The following is a 16158-nucleotide window of genomic DNA, read 5'->3' as shown; positions in this document are numbered from 1 at the left end:
CGGTGTTGTCTCTCAGGCCATCCGTTGTTTGTATTTGCCTCTCTCTCTCTCTCTCCCCCCACCACATCATGGCGTCCAACAGCCTCAAGCTTCACCAAATCCCGGCAGAACCCTAAAATTCTTGTCTGCTCCCTCGTCTTTCTTCCTTGTCGAATCTGATATTCCCCTCTCTTTATCGTGTTCCGTCTCCTTTTCGAATGGTTCGTTTAAAACGAACGATGGAGTCGGAGAGGCCTCATGTTTCCATTTCCGCTGCTGTACCTTACGTTTACGCGCGTACTCTCTCTCCTTTGTCTTCCGCAGGTGCTGTCCCCATCCGTGCACCTCTCACCATTGACGACGACGATGAGACCAGTGAAGACGACGGTTCCGGTTCTGGAACCGACAAAGAATTTGGGTATGCCCCAGACGATGAAACGGAGAAAGGACACGCCGATTTGGGCGGGATTAGGGTTCGTAGGCCATCTATGGAAGACCCAGATGCCGAAAGTGGAGAAATCAGTGGCTTTGCAGGCAGGAGTATAGTCTATACACCATTTGTAGTCTCTGTAAATTACTCTTCTTTTGGCGAGGAAAAGAGCGAGAGTAGCAATGAGGTTGACGGAGTTAGCGAGAGTGAAATTGGCAGTGAAGCTAAAGCAGCTAGCTTGAATGCAGGAATAGCCATTCCTCGCGTCAGGTTGTCATTGGATGATGATGATGAAATTGATGAAACATTGAGTAGTGAAGATGAAGATAATCAATTACGTGTGGTAAAGCCTCCTGGTTATTCAGGAGAAGTTGCAGAAGTTATGGATGAACTGAACTGCTCTGGTTCCGTTACAGGTGAATTCATCATTTTCACAGAGGAAGAAAAAATGATGGGGATGAACTATTTAGATAATGGTGGTGATGCAACAGAAGAAAGTGATGAGTTGCTGGTGGAAAACAAAGGAAACTTTGTCGAGGCAGGTAAGGGGATAGATGAAACTGTCAATCAGGTCATCGAACAAGTAGCCATTCAAGGAACTGTCATCGAAGAAACTGATCATATACCTCTTAGTGGTGCTCCTGAATCAAATGCTTTGATGATTGCTGTTGAAGGGTCTATTGGATTAGGAAGTGGAGACTCCGAAAGTGAAAAAGCTGGAAATATGGTAGGGGAGGGGAAGGATTGTCGGGAAAATGTTTGTGGTGTTGTTAGTGGATTAGGAAGACAAGAATATGAAGTTGAACCAGAAGAGTCTGAAAAGGACAGAAAGCAAGATTTAGAGGAGATTGGAAGGAAGTTGTCACCTTTTGAAGAAAGCTTTAGGAGTTCCCCCCATATCAATAATCAGGTTGCTTTGGAATCTGATAGTGAAGTGAACCAAATCTCGGTGAAGGTAGAGGAGAGTTCTTTGCTTTCTGATAAAGATGATGAGGTTATCACTTCTGCGAATTATTCTGTAATCACTGATGAAGATATGGAGAATGAAACACAAATAGAACAACTGATTCACGATCAAACTCTCGAGGAGTTTGAAGAAACTAATGGTGGAAAAGAGAAACCATTTCATTCTACTCTACTAAGTGTTCCTGAAGAACCATACCCGGAGCATTTTACCTGGAAAATAAGAAAAGAAGAGAAGGAAAGGATAAAAAATATGCAAATTCTGAAAACAAAGCTCATGAGAATTGTCAGAAGATTAGGTCTTTCAGCTGATGATTTAGTTGTTACTGAAGTTTTGTATGAACTGACTCAAGCTTCTGGAGAATACCGAACCTCTCGTGGGTTTTATTCTGAGTACGATGTAATGTTGAAGACAATCAAACTCGAAACAGAGGGTCCAGAGGATTTGGACTTCTCCATCAATATCCTCGTTCTCGGAAAAATTGGGGTAGGAAAAAGTGCTACAATTAATTCTATTTTTAGTGAGACTAAATCTCCGGTTGGTTCATTCGGGCTTACAACAAAGTCTGTAAAATACATAGTTGGGAAAGTTGGAGGTGTTCAGGTCAGAGCTATTGATACTCCTGGCCTAAGATCATCTGCCACCGAAGAATGGGTAAACCGAGAGGTACTTCTATCTGTAAAGAGGTGTTTGAGAACATTTCCTGTTGACATTGTCCTATTTGTAGACCGCTTGGATGGGCATTCAGGAAATACTAGGGACATTCAACTACTTAGAACTGTTACCAGTTATTTGGGACCATCGATATGGAGAAATTCCATTTTCATTCTTACCCACGCAGCTACCACTGTTCTTGATTCTCCAAATTACAAAGATTTTGTTACTCAGAGAAGTTTCCTTCTGTGTCAGTCACTCAGACAAGCAGTTCCAGAACTGGCCTCTATCGATGTCAGCATGATACCGAGAGTTGTTCTGGCGGAGAACGAGAAGTTGTTCCAAGAGACGAAAACCGATGAGTTCAAATCCCTTATGTGGAGATCACAACTGCTGCTCTTATGTTGTTCGGCTAAGATCATGGCAGAGACAAGTTACTTGCAAAAGGATGAAACTCTGGTAGAAAAACCGGATCTTTTTGCTCCCCCACTTCGGTCTTTCACTATTTTCTTCTCCTTGTGGAATATGTTGCTTCATGGAGCTGATCCAAGACAAGTTTTTTCTTGTTTACACCACGATTTTGAGGGGAAGATAGGACATTTCTTGGATTCTGAAACATTTCTGATGAACAAAAGACCAGTAGATGAGGGAATCAACAAGGGTTTTGAAGTCAGAACAGCTCTTGATCGTGTTAGAACCCGGAACACCCGGAAAAGAAGACTTGAATTCCAAGTAAAACCAGGTTCTTTAGTGTTTGGCTTCATCAGTGTGTCTGATCAGAAAACAGGGTTGTTCAGTGTGGGAACCAACGAAGAACGAGAAGGGAGGATGTTGGTGAAGATGAGAGGCTCCATGGCAGTTCTTGGAGTTGTTCCTCTGTTGATGTCTGTGTTCAGTTTTGTTTATGTCGGAAAATAAGCAGAAAAACGTATTTGGATAGTTTTGTTATCTGTTTGCTTCTAACTTTGTAGCTTATGTATGTATCCCTCACTTTCGTTGTAGGTTTTACGTAAGGATTGAATAAGTATATTTTGTAAGTATAATATAGATAAAGACAGTTATAATGTGTGCTGTAACTGGATTTAAGTTGAAGCAAAATTTACTACAAATTGATAAAATTGGGGTACAAGTAAGAATAAGAGAAAATTTGTTTTGGGGTGGTTTTTGAAAAGAAGTAATAGTATAGGGGCCTTTTCAAAAGTTTCTTCTTTTTTCGGGGTTGGTTTATTATTGCTATTGCCGGTAATCCATTTCTCTTCTCTTCCCCCTTGGCTCGTCGTTACTTTGCCGAATTCAAATTCTTCGTTCTCTGATCAGACGGAAAACCCTAAAATGGTACATCTCTGCATCTTTCAATCTTTTTCAGTTGCTTGTCTTCTCTGAATTACTCCAGTTTCTTCTCCATTTCGACCAAATTCATGTTATTGTGCTTGGTTTCATAATTTCATTTATAGGGGCGTCGAACCGATCGGGAAGCTTGGGTAACTTCTGCGTGTTTTCGATTGAATCTAGGGTTAGGTGTTGGAATACGTTTCGGATTGGATATCTATGATTCAGAAGCATGTACGTACCTTTGAATTAGATTTAGAATCCTTGTTTTGCTACATTGATATATTTAAAATCTTTTGGATTTTCAGGCTCTGTTCTTTCAGCATAAGTTTTATCCAGGTCAAAATCTGATTCGGGCTTTAGAACTTGGTGTAAAATCTGGATGACTTATGGGCTTTGATTTTCACTTTCCCCCCTTCGGTGTACAATAGGCTCTCGCCTTTTGTCTTTTTCGAGCATTGGTTTTTCAAATTTGAGGATTTCAGTCTCGGAGAGAAATAGTATCATTAATGTCGATCACGAGAGCTGATCGAGGTTCCAGTTGAAGCTTCTAACTATTTCCAAAGCGGTTTTCCTTTTGTTAAACTTGCCCGGTCCAACCTTCTCGGTTAAATATCCATGCATCTAGCTCATACCATATATGGGGACCAAAATGCTTATAGATAGAGTGTTCTTGAATTTTCATCTTAATTTGATTGCTTCACGGTAGATGGATGGATTGTCTTGTGGTAAGCCTCAGCCTCTCGAAAATGTGTGATTGTGCAATGGGATTTTATGTTGGACTCGGCCTTTTTTGTGTTTGTTATTCCCACCTTGCCGGTTTTTCTTTTTTTTTGGTAGGATGGACACGGTTCTGAGGATCCTAAGCAAAGCACTGCTGATATGACAGCATTTGTGAGTATCCCATACATAAAACCTACTCACTAGTTGGTCTGAATTGCTTTGTATGGGTGTCAGATTCAGTCTGCTTCTGGTTTTGAGACAATGTGACTCGGTTCTTTTGCTGAACGTTGGATTCTCATCTGCAGGTCCAGAATCTTCTGCAGCAGATGGTGGGTTGGACGACTTTTCTGTCTTTTTAGGGTTTGAAATTACAGCCCTGGTAGGTAGATTTTCACTAATTTTGTTTGATATGTGTGTTTCAGCAATCCAGGTTCCAAACAATGTCAGACTCCATTATTACGAAGAATATCCTTTTACAAATCTGTAGTTGAACTCCAACGTTGCTTTTATAGTGTAGTTGAAAGCTTTTATATCTCCTAGAGCTATAGCTTGTTCCCTGTTCTTCATTTCATTTTATCATGAGAGAAAGAAGTCTTTTTTTCCATGGGAATCTACTAGGAATTTGATGATGAAAATAATACCCAGGAAGATGTCATCGAGTAGTTTGTTCCTGGTTAAGATATTCTTAGGAAGATAAGATGGATCCATTGGATAGTGCATTCAGATTACTGTAGCGATCTGGCCCTTTTGCATTAATTATGAACTCCTTGACTTGAGGTTTCACTCGATGAGATGGGGAGCAGGATCGATGAGCTCGAGCAGAGCATCGACGACCTTAGAGCTGAGATGGGTGTAGAAGGTTCTCCTCCTCCAGCCTCCAAATCAAGCGAATAACCCTAAGACTCCAATCCGACCATCCTCTACTTCAGAATCTATTCTAACTACTCTCATTGATATCATCACTCTTTAGACAGGTCAGTATGCTGCAGCGTTTCGCAGAAGCTACTATATTTTTTTTTAAAAAGATTCAGTGTTTGTGGTTCCCTTGAGAGACCGATATGGCTTAGTTTCTGTATGAATTTTGCTTTGGTTGATTTTCTCTGTCTAATTTGTTTTCACTATATTTAATGTTATGGGTCCTCATCTAATCATTGGAAGAGATGATGCAAGTCTTTTTCTCCTTTGATGTAATTCAATAGATAGATAGATGGATCTGCAACACTTACAAAACTTATCCATACTATGGTCATGAAAATACCAACTTCCCAAGTTGTGATTGTTTTTGTATTTTTACCAGAAATCAAATCACATATGAGAAGTGTTTTCAACCCACAAGGAAAGGGTATTATTGTATGCTTCAAAGATGTTGAGGATCTTTTGTAAATATTTGATAAATATATGGACCTAATTGTTATGTTCTAAACGATACTTGGGCTTAAAGTTTATTTTACACTGCTGAAACGTTGGAAATAGATCGGGCGACTATAATCTATATTGAGTCCGTTGACAAAAAAATAAATAAATAAATAAAACACGGACGAGTGCACTCGGTGTTAACACGCTCGCTCACGGCGTCGAACGAGTCGGACTCGCTATGGATTTACCTCCGACGAAGCTTGATTACTTCGTGGATATGTCGATACTTCAATCCAAATCCAAACTACTCTCCTTAAAGGTTCGTTCCCCGGTTTCTATTCCTGAGCATTTTCCTCTCCCACCTTTGTGATCATCTTCTTCGACTCCATCTCTCTCTCTCTCTAGGAAGACGATGGCGGTACAGCTTTGATTCTGGACTCGACGGTGTTCCATCCGCAAGGAGGAGGCCAGCCATCGGACACAGGCTTCATCGTGTTTGCTGGTTCGGATATCAAGTTTTCCGTTCAAGATGTTCGATCAAAAGATGGAATTGTAATTTCTAATTTCTTCTCGCGTCATTCGATTTCTGTTTGCCCCGTTTGGTGCTTAGAATTTCTTTATATTCGGTTGATTTTCCAATTTCATTGGGTTTTGGTGTTGCTTGTGTATTTCCGACATTGATCGTAGGTTTTCCATTTCGGAGATTTTGAGTGTTCAAATCCTGAAAGTGGAACAACTCTTGAGGAAGGACAAGAAGTTCTCTTGCTTGTTGATGAATCAAGGCGCAAGCTTAATTCTAGGTAAGGATAATTATGTGATATTGATTGAAGTCATTGCATAGAATAATCGATCTTGCAAGTGCCTAAAGTGTGATGTAGCATGGAACACGTCTTTGTACAGATTACATCACTAGGAAACGTTGTTCTGTCATGTATAATTTTTTGTTTTCAAGTTCGAAACTTCCAAGCACATGTAATGCAGCTTCCTAATATGTCCAATTGTTCTTAGCATATTTTACTTCGTAGACATTGACACCATTGTACGTTGTGCATGAGCGCGCAATAAGTGTCAATGATTTTGTGAAATACAGTTTTTGATGTTTGCGTTTTATCCATCTTTTTTGTTTGAACAATGTCCAGAACTAAAAGTAGGTTTATGTCATGGTACAGGTTGCACTCAGCTGGGCACTTACTAGACGTGTGTATGCAGAAAGTTGGTTTGGGGCATCTGGAGCCTGGAAAAGGGTACCATTTTCCAGATGGGTAATGATCCAAAATTTTAATCGAAAGCTTTTCATGGGCAAGTTATCTCAGACTTATGACTTGAAGTTTTGGAACCATTTTCTTTCATGAGTTAAACCAGATAGCTTTCAAATTTTCCTTTTGAGAATACAGTAGAAAAAGCTGTGGCTCTTGTAGCTTTCCTGTCAACTTCAAACGGGTCAGCTAACTACATTTTATCAGTCCTTTTGTGGAATACAAAGGAACTGTCCCGCAGGATGAATTGCAGGTGAAGCAGAAAGAGCTGGAGGCAGAAGCTAATGAACTGATATCTAGAGGAGGGAAGGTAAATCCTCGAGAGCCTTCTGCTCAGACTTGGATTTATCTGATTTTGCGATAAATATCTTAAAAAGATTCTTTACCCCTTTTAAGGTTTATGCTGCTATCTTGCCTTATGAAGAAGCATCCAAGCTCTGTGGTGGCAGTCTTCCCAATTATATTGCTAAGGTATAAGCAAAGATGCAAATTCTTTTTCCCTGATTTTTTTTTTGGTTTCTGCTTCTCTTGTAATGATGCCAATTATTTAAAGTAATAATAATTATCATCTTCTAGTTATATCAAATTCTGCATGGTTTTAGTAACATGGCTGAATGATGTTCACACTGTGGCTTTGTGAAGTGAAGCAGAGCCTTGGATAGATATCAAGTCCTGCACTTACCCTATTGCATTGACATGCCTAAGTTACGACCAATCAGGACACTTGATAGCTCATGGAATAAGTTAGCCTGATTGTCACAACATAACATATGAACTTAGTTTTAAGTTTCAACAACAGGTAGAATATTCGAATTTCGAAATCATTTCATGTAACTGGGTCTCTTGCCAAGTATCAAGCTTTGATGTTGCTTTGCAGGGAAGCACTCCTCGGATCATAAAGTTAGGTGACAGTCCTGGCTGTCCTTGTGGTGGTACCCATGTCTCTGACATTTCTGATATCATAAGCATGAAAGTACGTTATGAGTTTACCTGTTTCAGGCAAAACTTTCTATCGTAGTTAATGCCCTTGTCATATAAGTGAATTTCGATATTTGAACCTCCATTCCTTTGTTTCAGGTCACGCAGGTTAGAACCAAGAAAGGAACGACGAAAGTTTTCTACACCATCGGATCTTAGTACTATCTTTGATCGGATCCAGTTCACATACAAAACTGTATTCTTGATTCTTGATGAGGTACGGTTCGCCTTAACTTACTGGTGTTACAGTGTTACTGCTATTTTGTGAGATCACAGATGTGTCTGAACAGGGAAATATACTATAATTCCTCAATGCTTTCCGAACAGTGTCTAGTTTAAAACCTAAAAAAACAAGCTTCCATCTTTTGTCACGTTCTCTGGTCTCAGTCCTAGGGTTCTGTGATATATATTGATACCCCGACGAAACTCTGTTATATTCTCCTCTGGTGTTTCCGGTCTTATTCAGTGTTTCTGAAATGCTTGCTAGATCTTTGTGCTTTTATATGTTTTGTTGTTATCTGTTTTAGCAACAAGGAAACCGTAGCCATTGTCCTCCTTGTCGCTACACCAAATTAAATATGTGAAAACCGGGTCCAAACACAAGTGTTTGATGTAGCTTTAGAGAGTGTCGGTTGAATGGAAAATGGATAAAGTTATCCATCGTAGATGGATCCTAATCAGATGTCATTTTCAGGGTTTTGTTGTTGTTGTTCTCAATAGAATGATACAATAGCTTAAATGGACCAAAATCAGATGTCGTTTTCAGGGTTTCAAAGTGTTGGAAACTAGTTCTTGAGAGCTGCCTCTTTTTAAATAGCGCTGCCATATGATATGACTGACTTCTCAGAGAGTCTCAACAGCCAGAAATCAAAGAGCCTCCTCTCCATCTGATAAATGGCTCTCCCTATCCATCTGAGGTCAGATTGATATTACACGTCTTTGTTTATTTATATATATATATATGTATTGGTGGCTGTGTGGTTTGGTATTTGTGGAAAAGTAGAATTTTGCCTATGACACACTTGGTTTAATCTTTTTTTATTTAGTGGTTGGTTCTGCAAATGTGCGTCCAAAGAAGCCAAACCGGTGTTTCGGAATCTAGTGTTTCTCATGATGTCCCAATTCATTTCGTCATTTCCCTTACAAATCTTTCAACAACTTATCACAGAAGTCTGTATTTTGCATTGGGTTTGTTCTCTCGGTCTCAGATAGTTTACTCTTTAGAAAGGATCATACAACATATAGTCTAGTGACGCTCACCGTAACTCCATTTCGATTTCAATGACACACACATATTAATATATATATATATATATGCAAAACCAAATATTAATGGGTTCGTTAATAATCAAAACATGATATTTACAAATAAATTTATGCATAATTGGTTTTTGGGTCGTCGGACTCCTCGCCAATCATTTTCGAATTAGGGTTAAGCAAACAGAAGTAATGTATGAGAGAGAGAGAATAAAAGGGAGATAATAGTGAGGAAAATGACACAAGGTAACAGGAAACAGAAAAGAAATTAATTTTTTAAAATTTGATGAAACTAATTAAGTATTTCATATGCTCTTACACACATTTAATCTAAATGAGGGGCAAATATGTTTTCAGTTAGGATTATATAAAAAATACCCTTAATTTGTTATTTCTACTTCAAGACCTACCATTGTGATCATGTGATCAATATGACCGAAATATAGTGTGGTCACATTTTGACTTTATCGATTATAATTTATAACGTTAAATTTATGGTGATCACACTAATTCATTATGTTCATACATTGTATATCTTACTAATCATTTGATTAAAACATTATAAATTTAACGTTATGAACAATGGAATCAATATGTGACCACACTATATTTCGGTCACATTGGTCACATGGTAGGGCTTGAAGTAGAAATAACAAAGTAAGGGCATATATATATATATATATATGACAAATGAAGGATTTTGGTGGTTACTTGTTGAAGTGAAAATAGGAAAGGAAGGTTACTGCCCCATGCAAAACCTAAACCGAACTAATTAATTAATTCCACCTACTCCTCCCCAATCATTTTCGAATGAACTGGTGGTGCTTCGCTCATGGTTCTTGAGACCCGAAAAATAAGAACCAAAAAATATGGTACAATTCTCCAAAATCTTTGACCGATATTTTGTTATAGAACAGAATTTTTTAAAACCGAATCAAATTTAAACAAAATCTAAAAAATCAATTATTTTTTAAATTTTTAATTTTTTTAATAAAAATCAGAATTTTTTTCTTCGATAATCCGAAAATTCACCGGAACTTTGGTCCGACTATATCTCCCAGAATATCGGAGAAGTGTGAATATCCGCTTGGGTTGGCATTATATCAAAAATACATTTATTTTGCTATTCTTACTTCAACACATATCATTATCCAGTTGTGACCATGTGACCAATGTGATCCAAAATATAGTGTGGTCACATTTTAATTTTATTGATTATAACCTTAAATTTATGTTATCTCACTAATTCATTATGTTCTTACCTTATATATCTTACTAATTATTTGATTAAAATATCATAAATTTAATGTTATAAATAATTAGATCAACATGTGACTACACCACATGTTCACAATTGGAGAAGGGTATGTGTTGGACTAAGAATAGCAAAATAAGGGTATTTTTTATAATGTTCTGCTTGGGTTTGAACTATAAAAACCAGAATTGAAACCGAATATAATATAATCGATTGATATATATTTTTTAGAGTACAAAAATCGAAAGGAATCTAAACCGAAAACTCACCCAATGGAGTTTTGGAGGTAGTCGTTCAAGTGAAAATAGGAACCTTGCAAAAGATTCTAGGATTTATTCCCAATTTTGGCAAAGAGTCGTTCATTTGTTACAGCTCTTTTCCTCCATCCATCTCTCCCTCTCCCTCCCTCCTTTTGAGCTGTTTTCACTCCTTTTATTCTCTCCGTACTTCTTCTTCTTCTTCTTCTTCTTCTTCTTCTTCTTCCTCGTCATTTTCTTGGTCTCTCCGTCCGTCGCTTTTCCGCCTGTCCCTCGAAATTCGTCGACTTCTCGGGTTCTGCTACGGACTTGCGAGGTTTCGGCCATTTGGGTTTCCTTCTACGCCATGGTTAGTTCCTTTTTCTGCTGTTGAGTATTTCCCTTTTCTTTAATTCTGTGATTAGGGTAAATTTTTATTCCCTTTTTGTCAGCTGTGAGCCGTCCTGTGAAAGGGGTTTATTTTTGTACGAATCCTTGGAACTGTGCTGTAATCTTGTCTCGTTGATAACACTAAATCCCATGTATTTACCGCGTATACGTATGGGTATGCGTATATGCATGTATGTATCTACGCTGGTTTTCTGAATGCAGATATCTCTCTTGCAGTATAAAATAGCTTTCCATCCCTTTTCTGATTCGTCCCTGTTTTCTTCAACTTTTGCCACCAACCTCTGTAGCTTGCATTTGATTCATCATCATGATGATGAAGCATCTATATAGTCCAGATTTTGTTTTTTTGTTTTTATATAGAAAAATGATCTTCCGTATATATCATGATAGACCCTACATTGAGTTTTGCCGGCGGAAAGTGTTCATTATTTTGACTATCTAATTCTGAACTTTTTGGCGTTTGTGTATCAAATTCGTGACCTTTGTCATTTCCGAGGTGGGGTCTTTTCTTATAGCCCAAGGTAGGATTTCTGGAGATGTATATATAATATGTTATTCCTTTAGTTACTGATTGATTTCTCGGAATCTAAACTAAGATTTTGACGTCTAAGTATGGAGAAAATGGAAGAAGTTGGTGAAAAGACTGATCATTGTTGTCATCTTCATGTTCCTCCAATGTAGTTTCGAGGTTCTTCACCTTTCTTACTTTTCTGGTTCCTTGTTGGTAAAGTTTAGAAGTGGGTTTTGTCTCTTTTATGAGTTCTATCTGAAAGTTTCTGAATTGCCCCCAAAACACTGAGCCTTGAATGAGTAGATACATGATGGATCTGATGGGGATCTGTTCTTGTCGTTTCAGGAATCAGTCATATGTAACATAATTCAGGAAGAGATTATCAGCGATCCCTATGGAGAAATAGAGATAAGCTTTGCCTATCAGTGTAGTAATAGTTCCCAGACAGGGACCGGTCAGAATGAATGCGACGGCCCCGGGTTTAGGCTCCAAAAGACGAGCAGTTTCTCGTGTTTATCTGGAGCTGCGTTGAGCGCAAATGCCACCTTGGCCAACACAAACATATGCAATGGCTTGATCGGCACGTCGATACTTCCTTCTCTGGACTCGCCCAAATCCTTCCGGAAAGTTCCCTCTTCGCCCGCACTTTCAAAGCTGGACATGTTCTCTCCTTCTATCCATGGCGGCGGCATGCCGGGCTTTACTAGCTCCAGCCCTCCTGAAACTGGATCTTACTTGTTGAGGTCGATGAGCGCTCCTTCAAGAAACGAAGGATTTCCTAGCAGAACGGAAGTACAAGTGGCGGGTGGGGCTGCAGGTGAAGACAGGGTTCAGGCCGTGTGCTCTGAAGAAAACGGCTGGCTCTTCTGCGCTATTTACGATGGATTTAACGGAAGAGACGCTGCCGATTTCTTGGCTTGTACTTTGTACGAGTCTATCACGTTCTATGTCCATTTGCTAGACCGCCAGTTGAAGCAGAAGCTCTCGAATACACAACAAGACAATGACGAAAATTCGGATTTCTACTCGATAAACAACGCCGGTTCCTCGGGGCTCCATGGGTTGTTATCGAATAGTACAACTAATACTACAACGGACGAAATGGATTCTTCTTCCATGGATATGTTCAGACAAGGAGTACTTGATTGTCTTAATCGAGCTCTTGTTCAGGCTGAGGACGATTTTCTCCGCATGATCGAGCAAGAAATGGAGGAAAGACCTGACTTGGTTTCCATTGGATCTTGCGTATTGATCGCTCTCCTCATCGGGGAGGATTTGTACACGCTTAACCTCGGCGATAGCCGGGCTGTTCTTGCAACCGAAGGGAAGGACGAGAGGCTGAAAGCTGTTCAGCTCACCGAAGATCACACCGTCGAGAATGAAACCGAGAAGGCTAGGATTTTACGTGAACACCTCGACGATCCCAAAACGATTGTTGCCGGGAAAGTGAAAGGAAAGCTGGTAGTCACCCGGGCCCTCGGAGTTGGTTACTTGAAGAAGGTATATATACACATATACATAGCTTTATATACGAGAATCTCGAATCGTCTGAAAAGTCTCGATCTTTGTTTTCCGTATTCAGGAGAAAATGAATGATGCCCTGATGGGAATTCTCCGAGTCTGTAACCTCGTGAGTCCGCCTTACGTATCCGTGGAACCGTCGATGAGAGTTCACCGAATATCTAAGTCAGACCACTTTGTCATAGTTGCAAGCGACGGCCTGTTCGATTTTTTCAGCAACGACGAGGCAGTGAGGCTCGTCTCGTCCTACATCTCGACCCACCCGTCCGGCGACCCGGCAAAGAACCTTCTAGAACACCTCGTCGCCAAGGCAGCTGCTCGTGCCGGTACCTTTACATACACATACATGTTCAGAGGTGTTTCCATGGATGTTTCATGGTATCTCTCACTCTCACGATGTCATGTCCTAAAACTTGCAGGTTTCACCATGGAAGAACTGATGAATGTTCCTGCGGGTTGTCGGAGGAGATACCATGACGACGTGACGGTGATGGTCATCACCCTCGGCTCCGACCAACGCACCTCCAAAGCTTCCACCTTCATTTGACGATGTCTTCTTTTTGTTTTCTCGCTTCTTCCACTCTCTGTAAGTTCTGCAATGGCAACTGTAAATATCTCCCTCTTCATCACTCTGAAACAATGCACTTATATATCTATATATATGTATGGCCTATTTGGTTAATAACCGAATAATAGAACCGATCTCAACAGAATAACACATCCATAACCGAATTAAATTTGATATAAAACTCGTATCGTTATGATTCTGACAAATTTGAATCCAAATCGAATCAGACCAAATAAAAAAATAAAAGATTTATTTAGAGAAATATCTATAGATTCTTTACCTATAATAACCGTAATCAAACCGAATCTGAATCTAATTCATTTTAAAAACTGAATGGTTATACTTTTCTAAAAACAAAATAGACGAATATGAATATAAACAAATCGAATCCAAACCGAAAACCGAAATGACCATTCTTAGTTTCCAATCCCTCGAGGCTTGGCTCCGGTTTTTCCCAGGTCTTCTTTTAGAACACAACCGTTACTATATTTGGTTCCATGTTCGGCAACAATAGCGGCAGATTCAATAAAAAAACGAACTGATGATCGAAGTCACAAGTACTCGAATAATCTGACACAACTGCTTGGCATCGGGGAAAAATTCTCGAAACAAAAACCCGAAATCTGAATCATCTAATGCTCTGCTTCTTTCACAACATCGTCATCTTTGCCCTCGGCTTTCTCGTCTTTTTGCTCTTTAGCATCTTCAGAGTCATCTCTTAGCTACAAAAGAAGGAAAGAACAGAACAGAACCATGCCGGAAATCTCAGTTATGTCTCTATAACCACTGACTGTACAATAAGAATATCGAAACAGCTGAACGAGAAAACTACGGAAAAAGAACGAATAACTTACGACTAAATTGTTGAGACTAGCTGCAACATCCTCTTGCTGCTGGTGCAGAGTGTTCTTCAGTTCTTTAAATTCCTAAATTTTTTTTGTGTAATATAAACAAAAATCAGAGGATTGGGATGGGCTTTGATGAAAAATTCACATATACTTATACATATACATACATTGCGAAGCTGTTCAACCTCGAGATTCAGAGAAGTTTTCAGCTCTGTCATCTCCTACAAATGTAAAAAGGAATGGAGTTTGACAATAAACAGTTTCGGGAGTTCAGACTCTTGTATTGAAGATTGAAATCAAACTCACCTCCCGGTATACTTTAACTTGGGTGTCCAACTTACTTCTCCAACCTTGCAAGTCCTGAAATGGCAAAACCATATATATATATATATATATATATGACTACATGTATATGAGACAAGACAAATACATGTCTGAACATGATACAAACACTAAGTAGTGGTGGTGGTAAACTCATGTTGTAACCTGTTTCAGATTCTGGATCCTGTTAAGCAACTGGACCCTTGATTCATTCAGTTCCTGTTTCAGATTCTAGTCTGAGAAATCGGGAAAACATGAAACGAAATCGAAGAGGAAAAATGCAAAACAGCCACATACTGCGAGCTTCGGATTAGCAGGAGCAATGTCTTCTTTCTTCTGCAGAAGAACAGAAAAGCACCAAGAATGGACCTCATCAGTTTCTCCAACTCATCCAAAGCCATAAACCCAAAATACAGAACGAGAGAAAGCGAAGAAACGAACTCGTAAAATGATCAATCGAAAAGGGCTGTGGAATCAGCAGAAGCTTCAGCTGGTGAGTAGGCATATATATATATATATATATATAGGTGCATAAACTGAAACACAAACTCTAATACATAGAATTGAACATCTTAAGAATAGAGGGTCTCCATAATAACTCAAGAACCAATCGGCTAAACCATAGGAAACAAACGCCAAAGCCCCTCTAAAGAGATTCCCTTTAACACAGTGTCCGAGAAGAAACCTTAATGAAACTCCACATACTGACAACTGACAATTAGCTTGAAATTCATCCAAAGGCTTGAATCCACGAAATAGAAAAGCCAAACCATAAAACACAAATCTGCAAAAAGTCAGACAACAGAAACTCCATTGCTCTCCGAAGTAGGATTGTAAGAACTCTGTTGGTATTCGAAATGCCTCTTAAGTTGCATAGATATCCCCAAATCGCAAAGCGAATCCCCAAAACCAAAACTTTGCGACAGAAATAAAGAAACCCAGATTATATAACAGCCGCAAATTTCAAATTGAATCAAAAGCTCAGAGCATAGGATCAGAAGCCCAGAAATTAAAGCCACACATGCATGAAATAGCACGCGCAAAATCAAGCGAAAGAAAGAGGAGGTCGAGAGAATACTGGAGCGAGAGGAGAAGCAGCTGGGGATGATGAATCGGTGGTTTGCTCCGCCATTGATGTAAACACAGAAGTGGGAACGAGATTATGAATCGGAAACTCGATTGAACCGAGAAGATTGTAAGAATTCACGAGCAGGAGCAAGAAAGGACTGTAGTTTTTCCGAGTGGAGGGAGATCTACAAGAGATCGGTAATAAAGACAAAGACCGATGTGAACAGGATCAGAATGACGATGTTCGTTGGGAGAGCGACTCAAATTTCAAAAAGAATCGGACTTTGAAAAAAAAAATTCAAAGTTTACACCTTTATGGGTCAGAGTGGAGCGTGTTTGGGCGGGCTAGATCGAGATTCGGTTTCTCATACATTTTGAAAGTTTAATTATTTAATCCATTTTTTATGTCGCTAAATTATTCGTTTAGGTCGATGAAATATCATTAATTTTGACTATGTTTTTATTCTTTTTCGAATTTTATTTAAATTTATAA

At 39.2% G+C, this 16158-nt stretch overlaps 5 protein-coding genes across 11 annotated transcripts; 4 read left to right on the top strand and 1 right to left on the bottom strand.

Annotated features, from left to right (window-relative positions):
• The first annotated feature begins 38 nt into the window (after positions 1 to 38).
• Positions 39 to 3070, top strand: LOC104821777 (translocase of chloroplast 159, chloroplastic-like). 2 transcript variants are annotated; one of them, XM_010552768.1, is made up of 2 exons: positions 39 to 123; positions 304 to 3070. In XM_010552768.1, the coding sequence occupies exon 2, from the start codon at positions 468 to 470 to the stop codon at positions 2943 to 2945; it is 2478 nt and encodes an 825-aa protein (XP_010551070.1). In that variant the 5' UTR covers positions 39 to 123; positions 304 to 467; the 3' UTR covers positions 2946 to 3070. The 2 variants fall into 2 exon arrangements, with proteins under 2 accessions (XP_010551070.1, XP_019059015.1); XM_019203470.1 differs by having other exon boundaries at positions 96 to 3070.
• Positions 3071 to 3277: 207 nt separating this feature from the next.
• On the top strand, positions 3278 to 5259 carry LOC104821775 (heat shock factor-binding protein 1-like). Of its 2 annotated transcripts, XM_010552766.2 has the most exons (6): positions 3291 to 3362; positions 3482 to 3590; positions 4197 to 4250; positions 4385 to 4408; positions 4502 to 4544; positions 4864 to 5259. In XM_010552766.2, exons 2-6 carry the CDS (start codon positions 3576 to 3578, stop codon positions 4971 to 4973), a joined length of 246 nt encoding a protein of 81 aa, XP_010551068.1. In that variant the 5' UTR covers positions 3291 to 3362; positions 3482 to 3575; the 3' UTR covers positions 4974 to 5259. The 2 variants fall into 2 exon arrangements, with proteins under 2 accessions (XP_010551069.1, XP_010551068.1); XM_010552767.1 differs by lacking the exon at positions 3482 to 3590 and having other exon boundaries at positions 3278 to 3362.
• A 281-nt stretch (positions 5260 to 5540) lies between these two features.
• Positions 5541 to 8922, top strand: LOC104821773 (alanine--tRNA ligase 1). Of its 5 annotated transcripts, XR_773119.2 has the most exons (10): positions 5547 to 5754; positions 5841 to 5987; positions 6123 to 6235; positions 6605 to 6697; positions 6899 to 7001; positions 7088 to 7162; positions 7569 to 7664; positions 7769 to 7886; positions 8423 to 8586; positions 8716 to 8922. XR_773119.2 is itself a non-coding variant. In XM_010552764.2 (8 exons), the coding sequence occupies exons 1-8, from the start codon at positions 5674 to 5676 to the stop codon at positions 7826 to 7828; spliced, it is 768 nt and encodes a 255-aa protein (XP_010551066.1). In that variant the 5' UTR covers positions 5547 to 5673; the 3' UTR covers positions 7829 to 8107. The 5 variants fall into 5 exon arrangements, 1 of the variants encoding a protein (XP_010551066.1); XR_773120.2 differs by having other exon boundaries at positions 8436 to 8731; XR_773118.2 differs by having other exon boundaries at positions 8423 to 8731.
• Positions 8923 to 10454: 1532 nt separating this feature from the next.
• LOC104821774 (probable protein phosphatase 2C 40) lies at positions 10455 to 13489 on the top strand. The gene is made up of 4 exons (XM_010552765.2): positions 10455 to 10787; positions 11685 to 12839; positions 12922 to 13186; positions 13280 to 13489. The coding sequence occupies exons 1-4, from the start codon at positions 10785 to 10787 to the stop codon at positions 13405 to 13407; spliced, it is 1551 nt and encodes a 516-aa protein (XP_010551067.1). The 5' UTR covers positions 10455 to 10784; the 3' UTR covers positions 13408 to 13489.
• A 308-nt stretch (positions 13490 to 13797) lies between these two features.
• Positions 13798 to 15958, bottom strand: LOC104821772 (CAP-Gly domain-containing linker protein 1-like). Its single transcript, XM_010552763.1, has 7 exons — positions 15676 to 15958; positions 14895 to 14933; positions 14763 to 14816; positions 14583 to 14636; positions 14444 to 14497; positions 14283 to 14354; positions 13798 to 14150 (listed from the first exon to the last, which is right to left on the bottom strand). The coding sequence occupies exons 1-7, from the start codon at positions 15727 to 15729 to the stop codon at positions 14061 to 14063; spliced, it is 417 nt and encodes a 138-aa protein (XP_010551065.1). The 5' UTR covers positions 15730 to 15958; the 3' UTR covers positions 13798 to 14060.
• Between the last annotated feature and the right edge of the window lie 200 nt (positions 15959 to 16158).

This window comes from Tarenaya hassleriana, unplaced genomic scaffold (genome assembly GCF_000463585.1).
Source record: "Tarenaya hassleriana unplaced genomic scaffold, ASM46358v1 Cleome34, whole genome shotgun sequence".
NCBI classification, from domain to species: domain Eukaryota; kingdom Viridiplantae; phylum Streptophyta; class Magnoliopsida; order Brassicales; family Cleomaceae; genus Tarenaya; species Tarenaya hassleriana.
The sequence above is the reverse complement of the archived record's forward strand: the minus strand, read 5'-3'. Positions and strand labels throughout refer to the sequence as shown.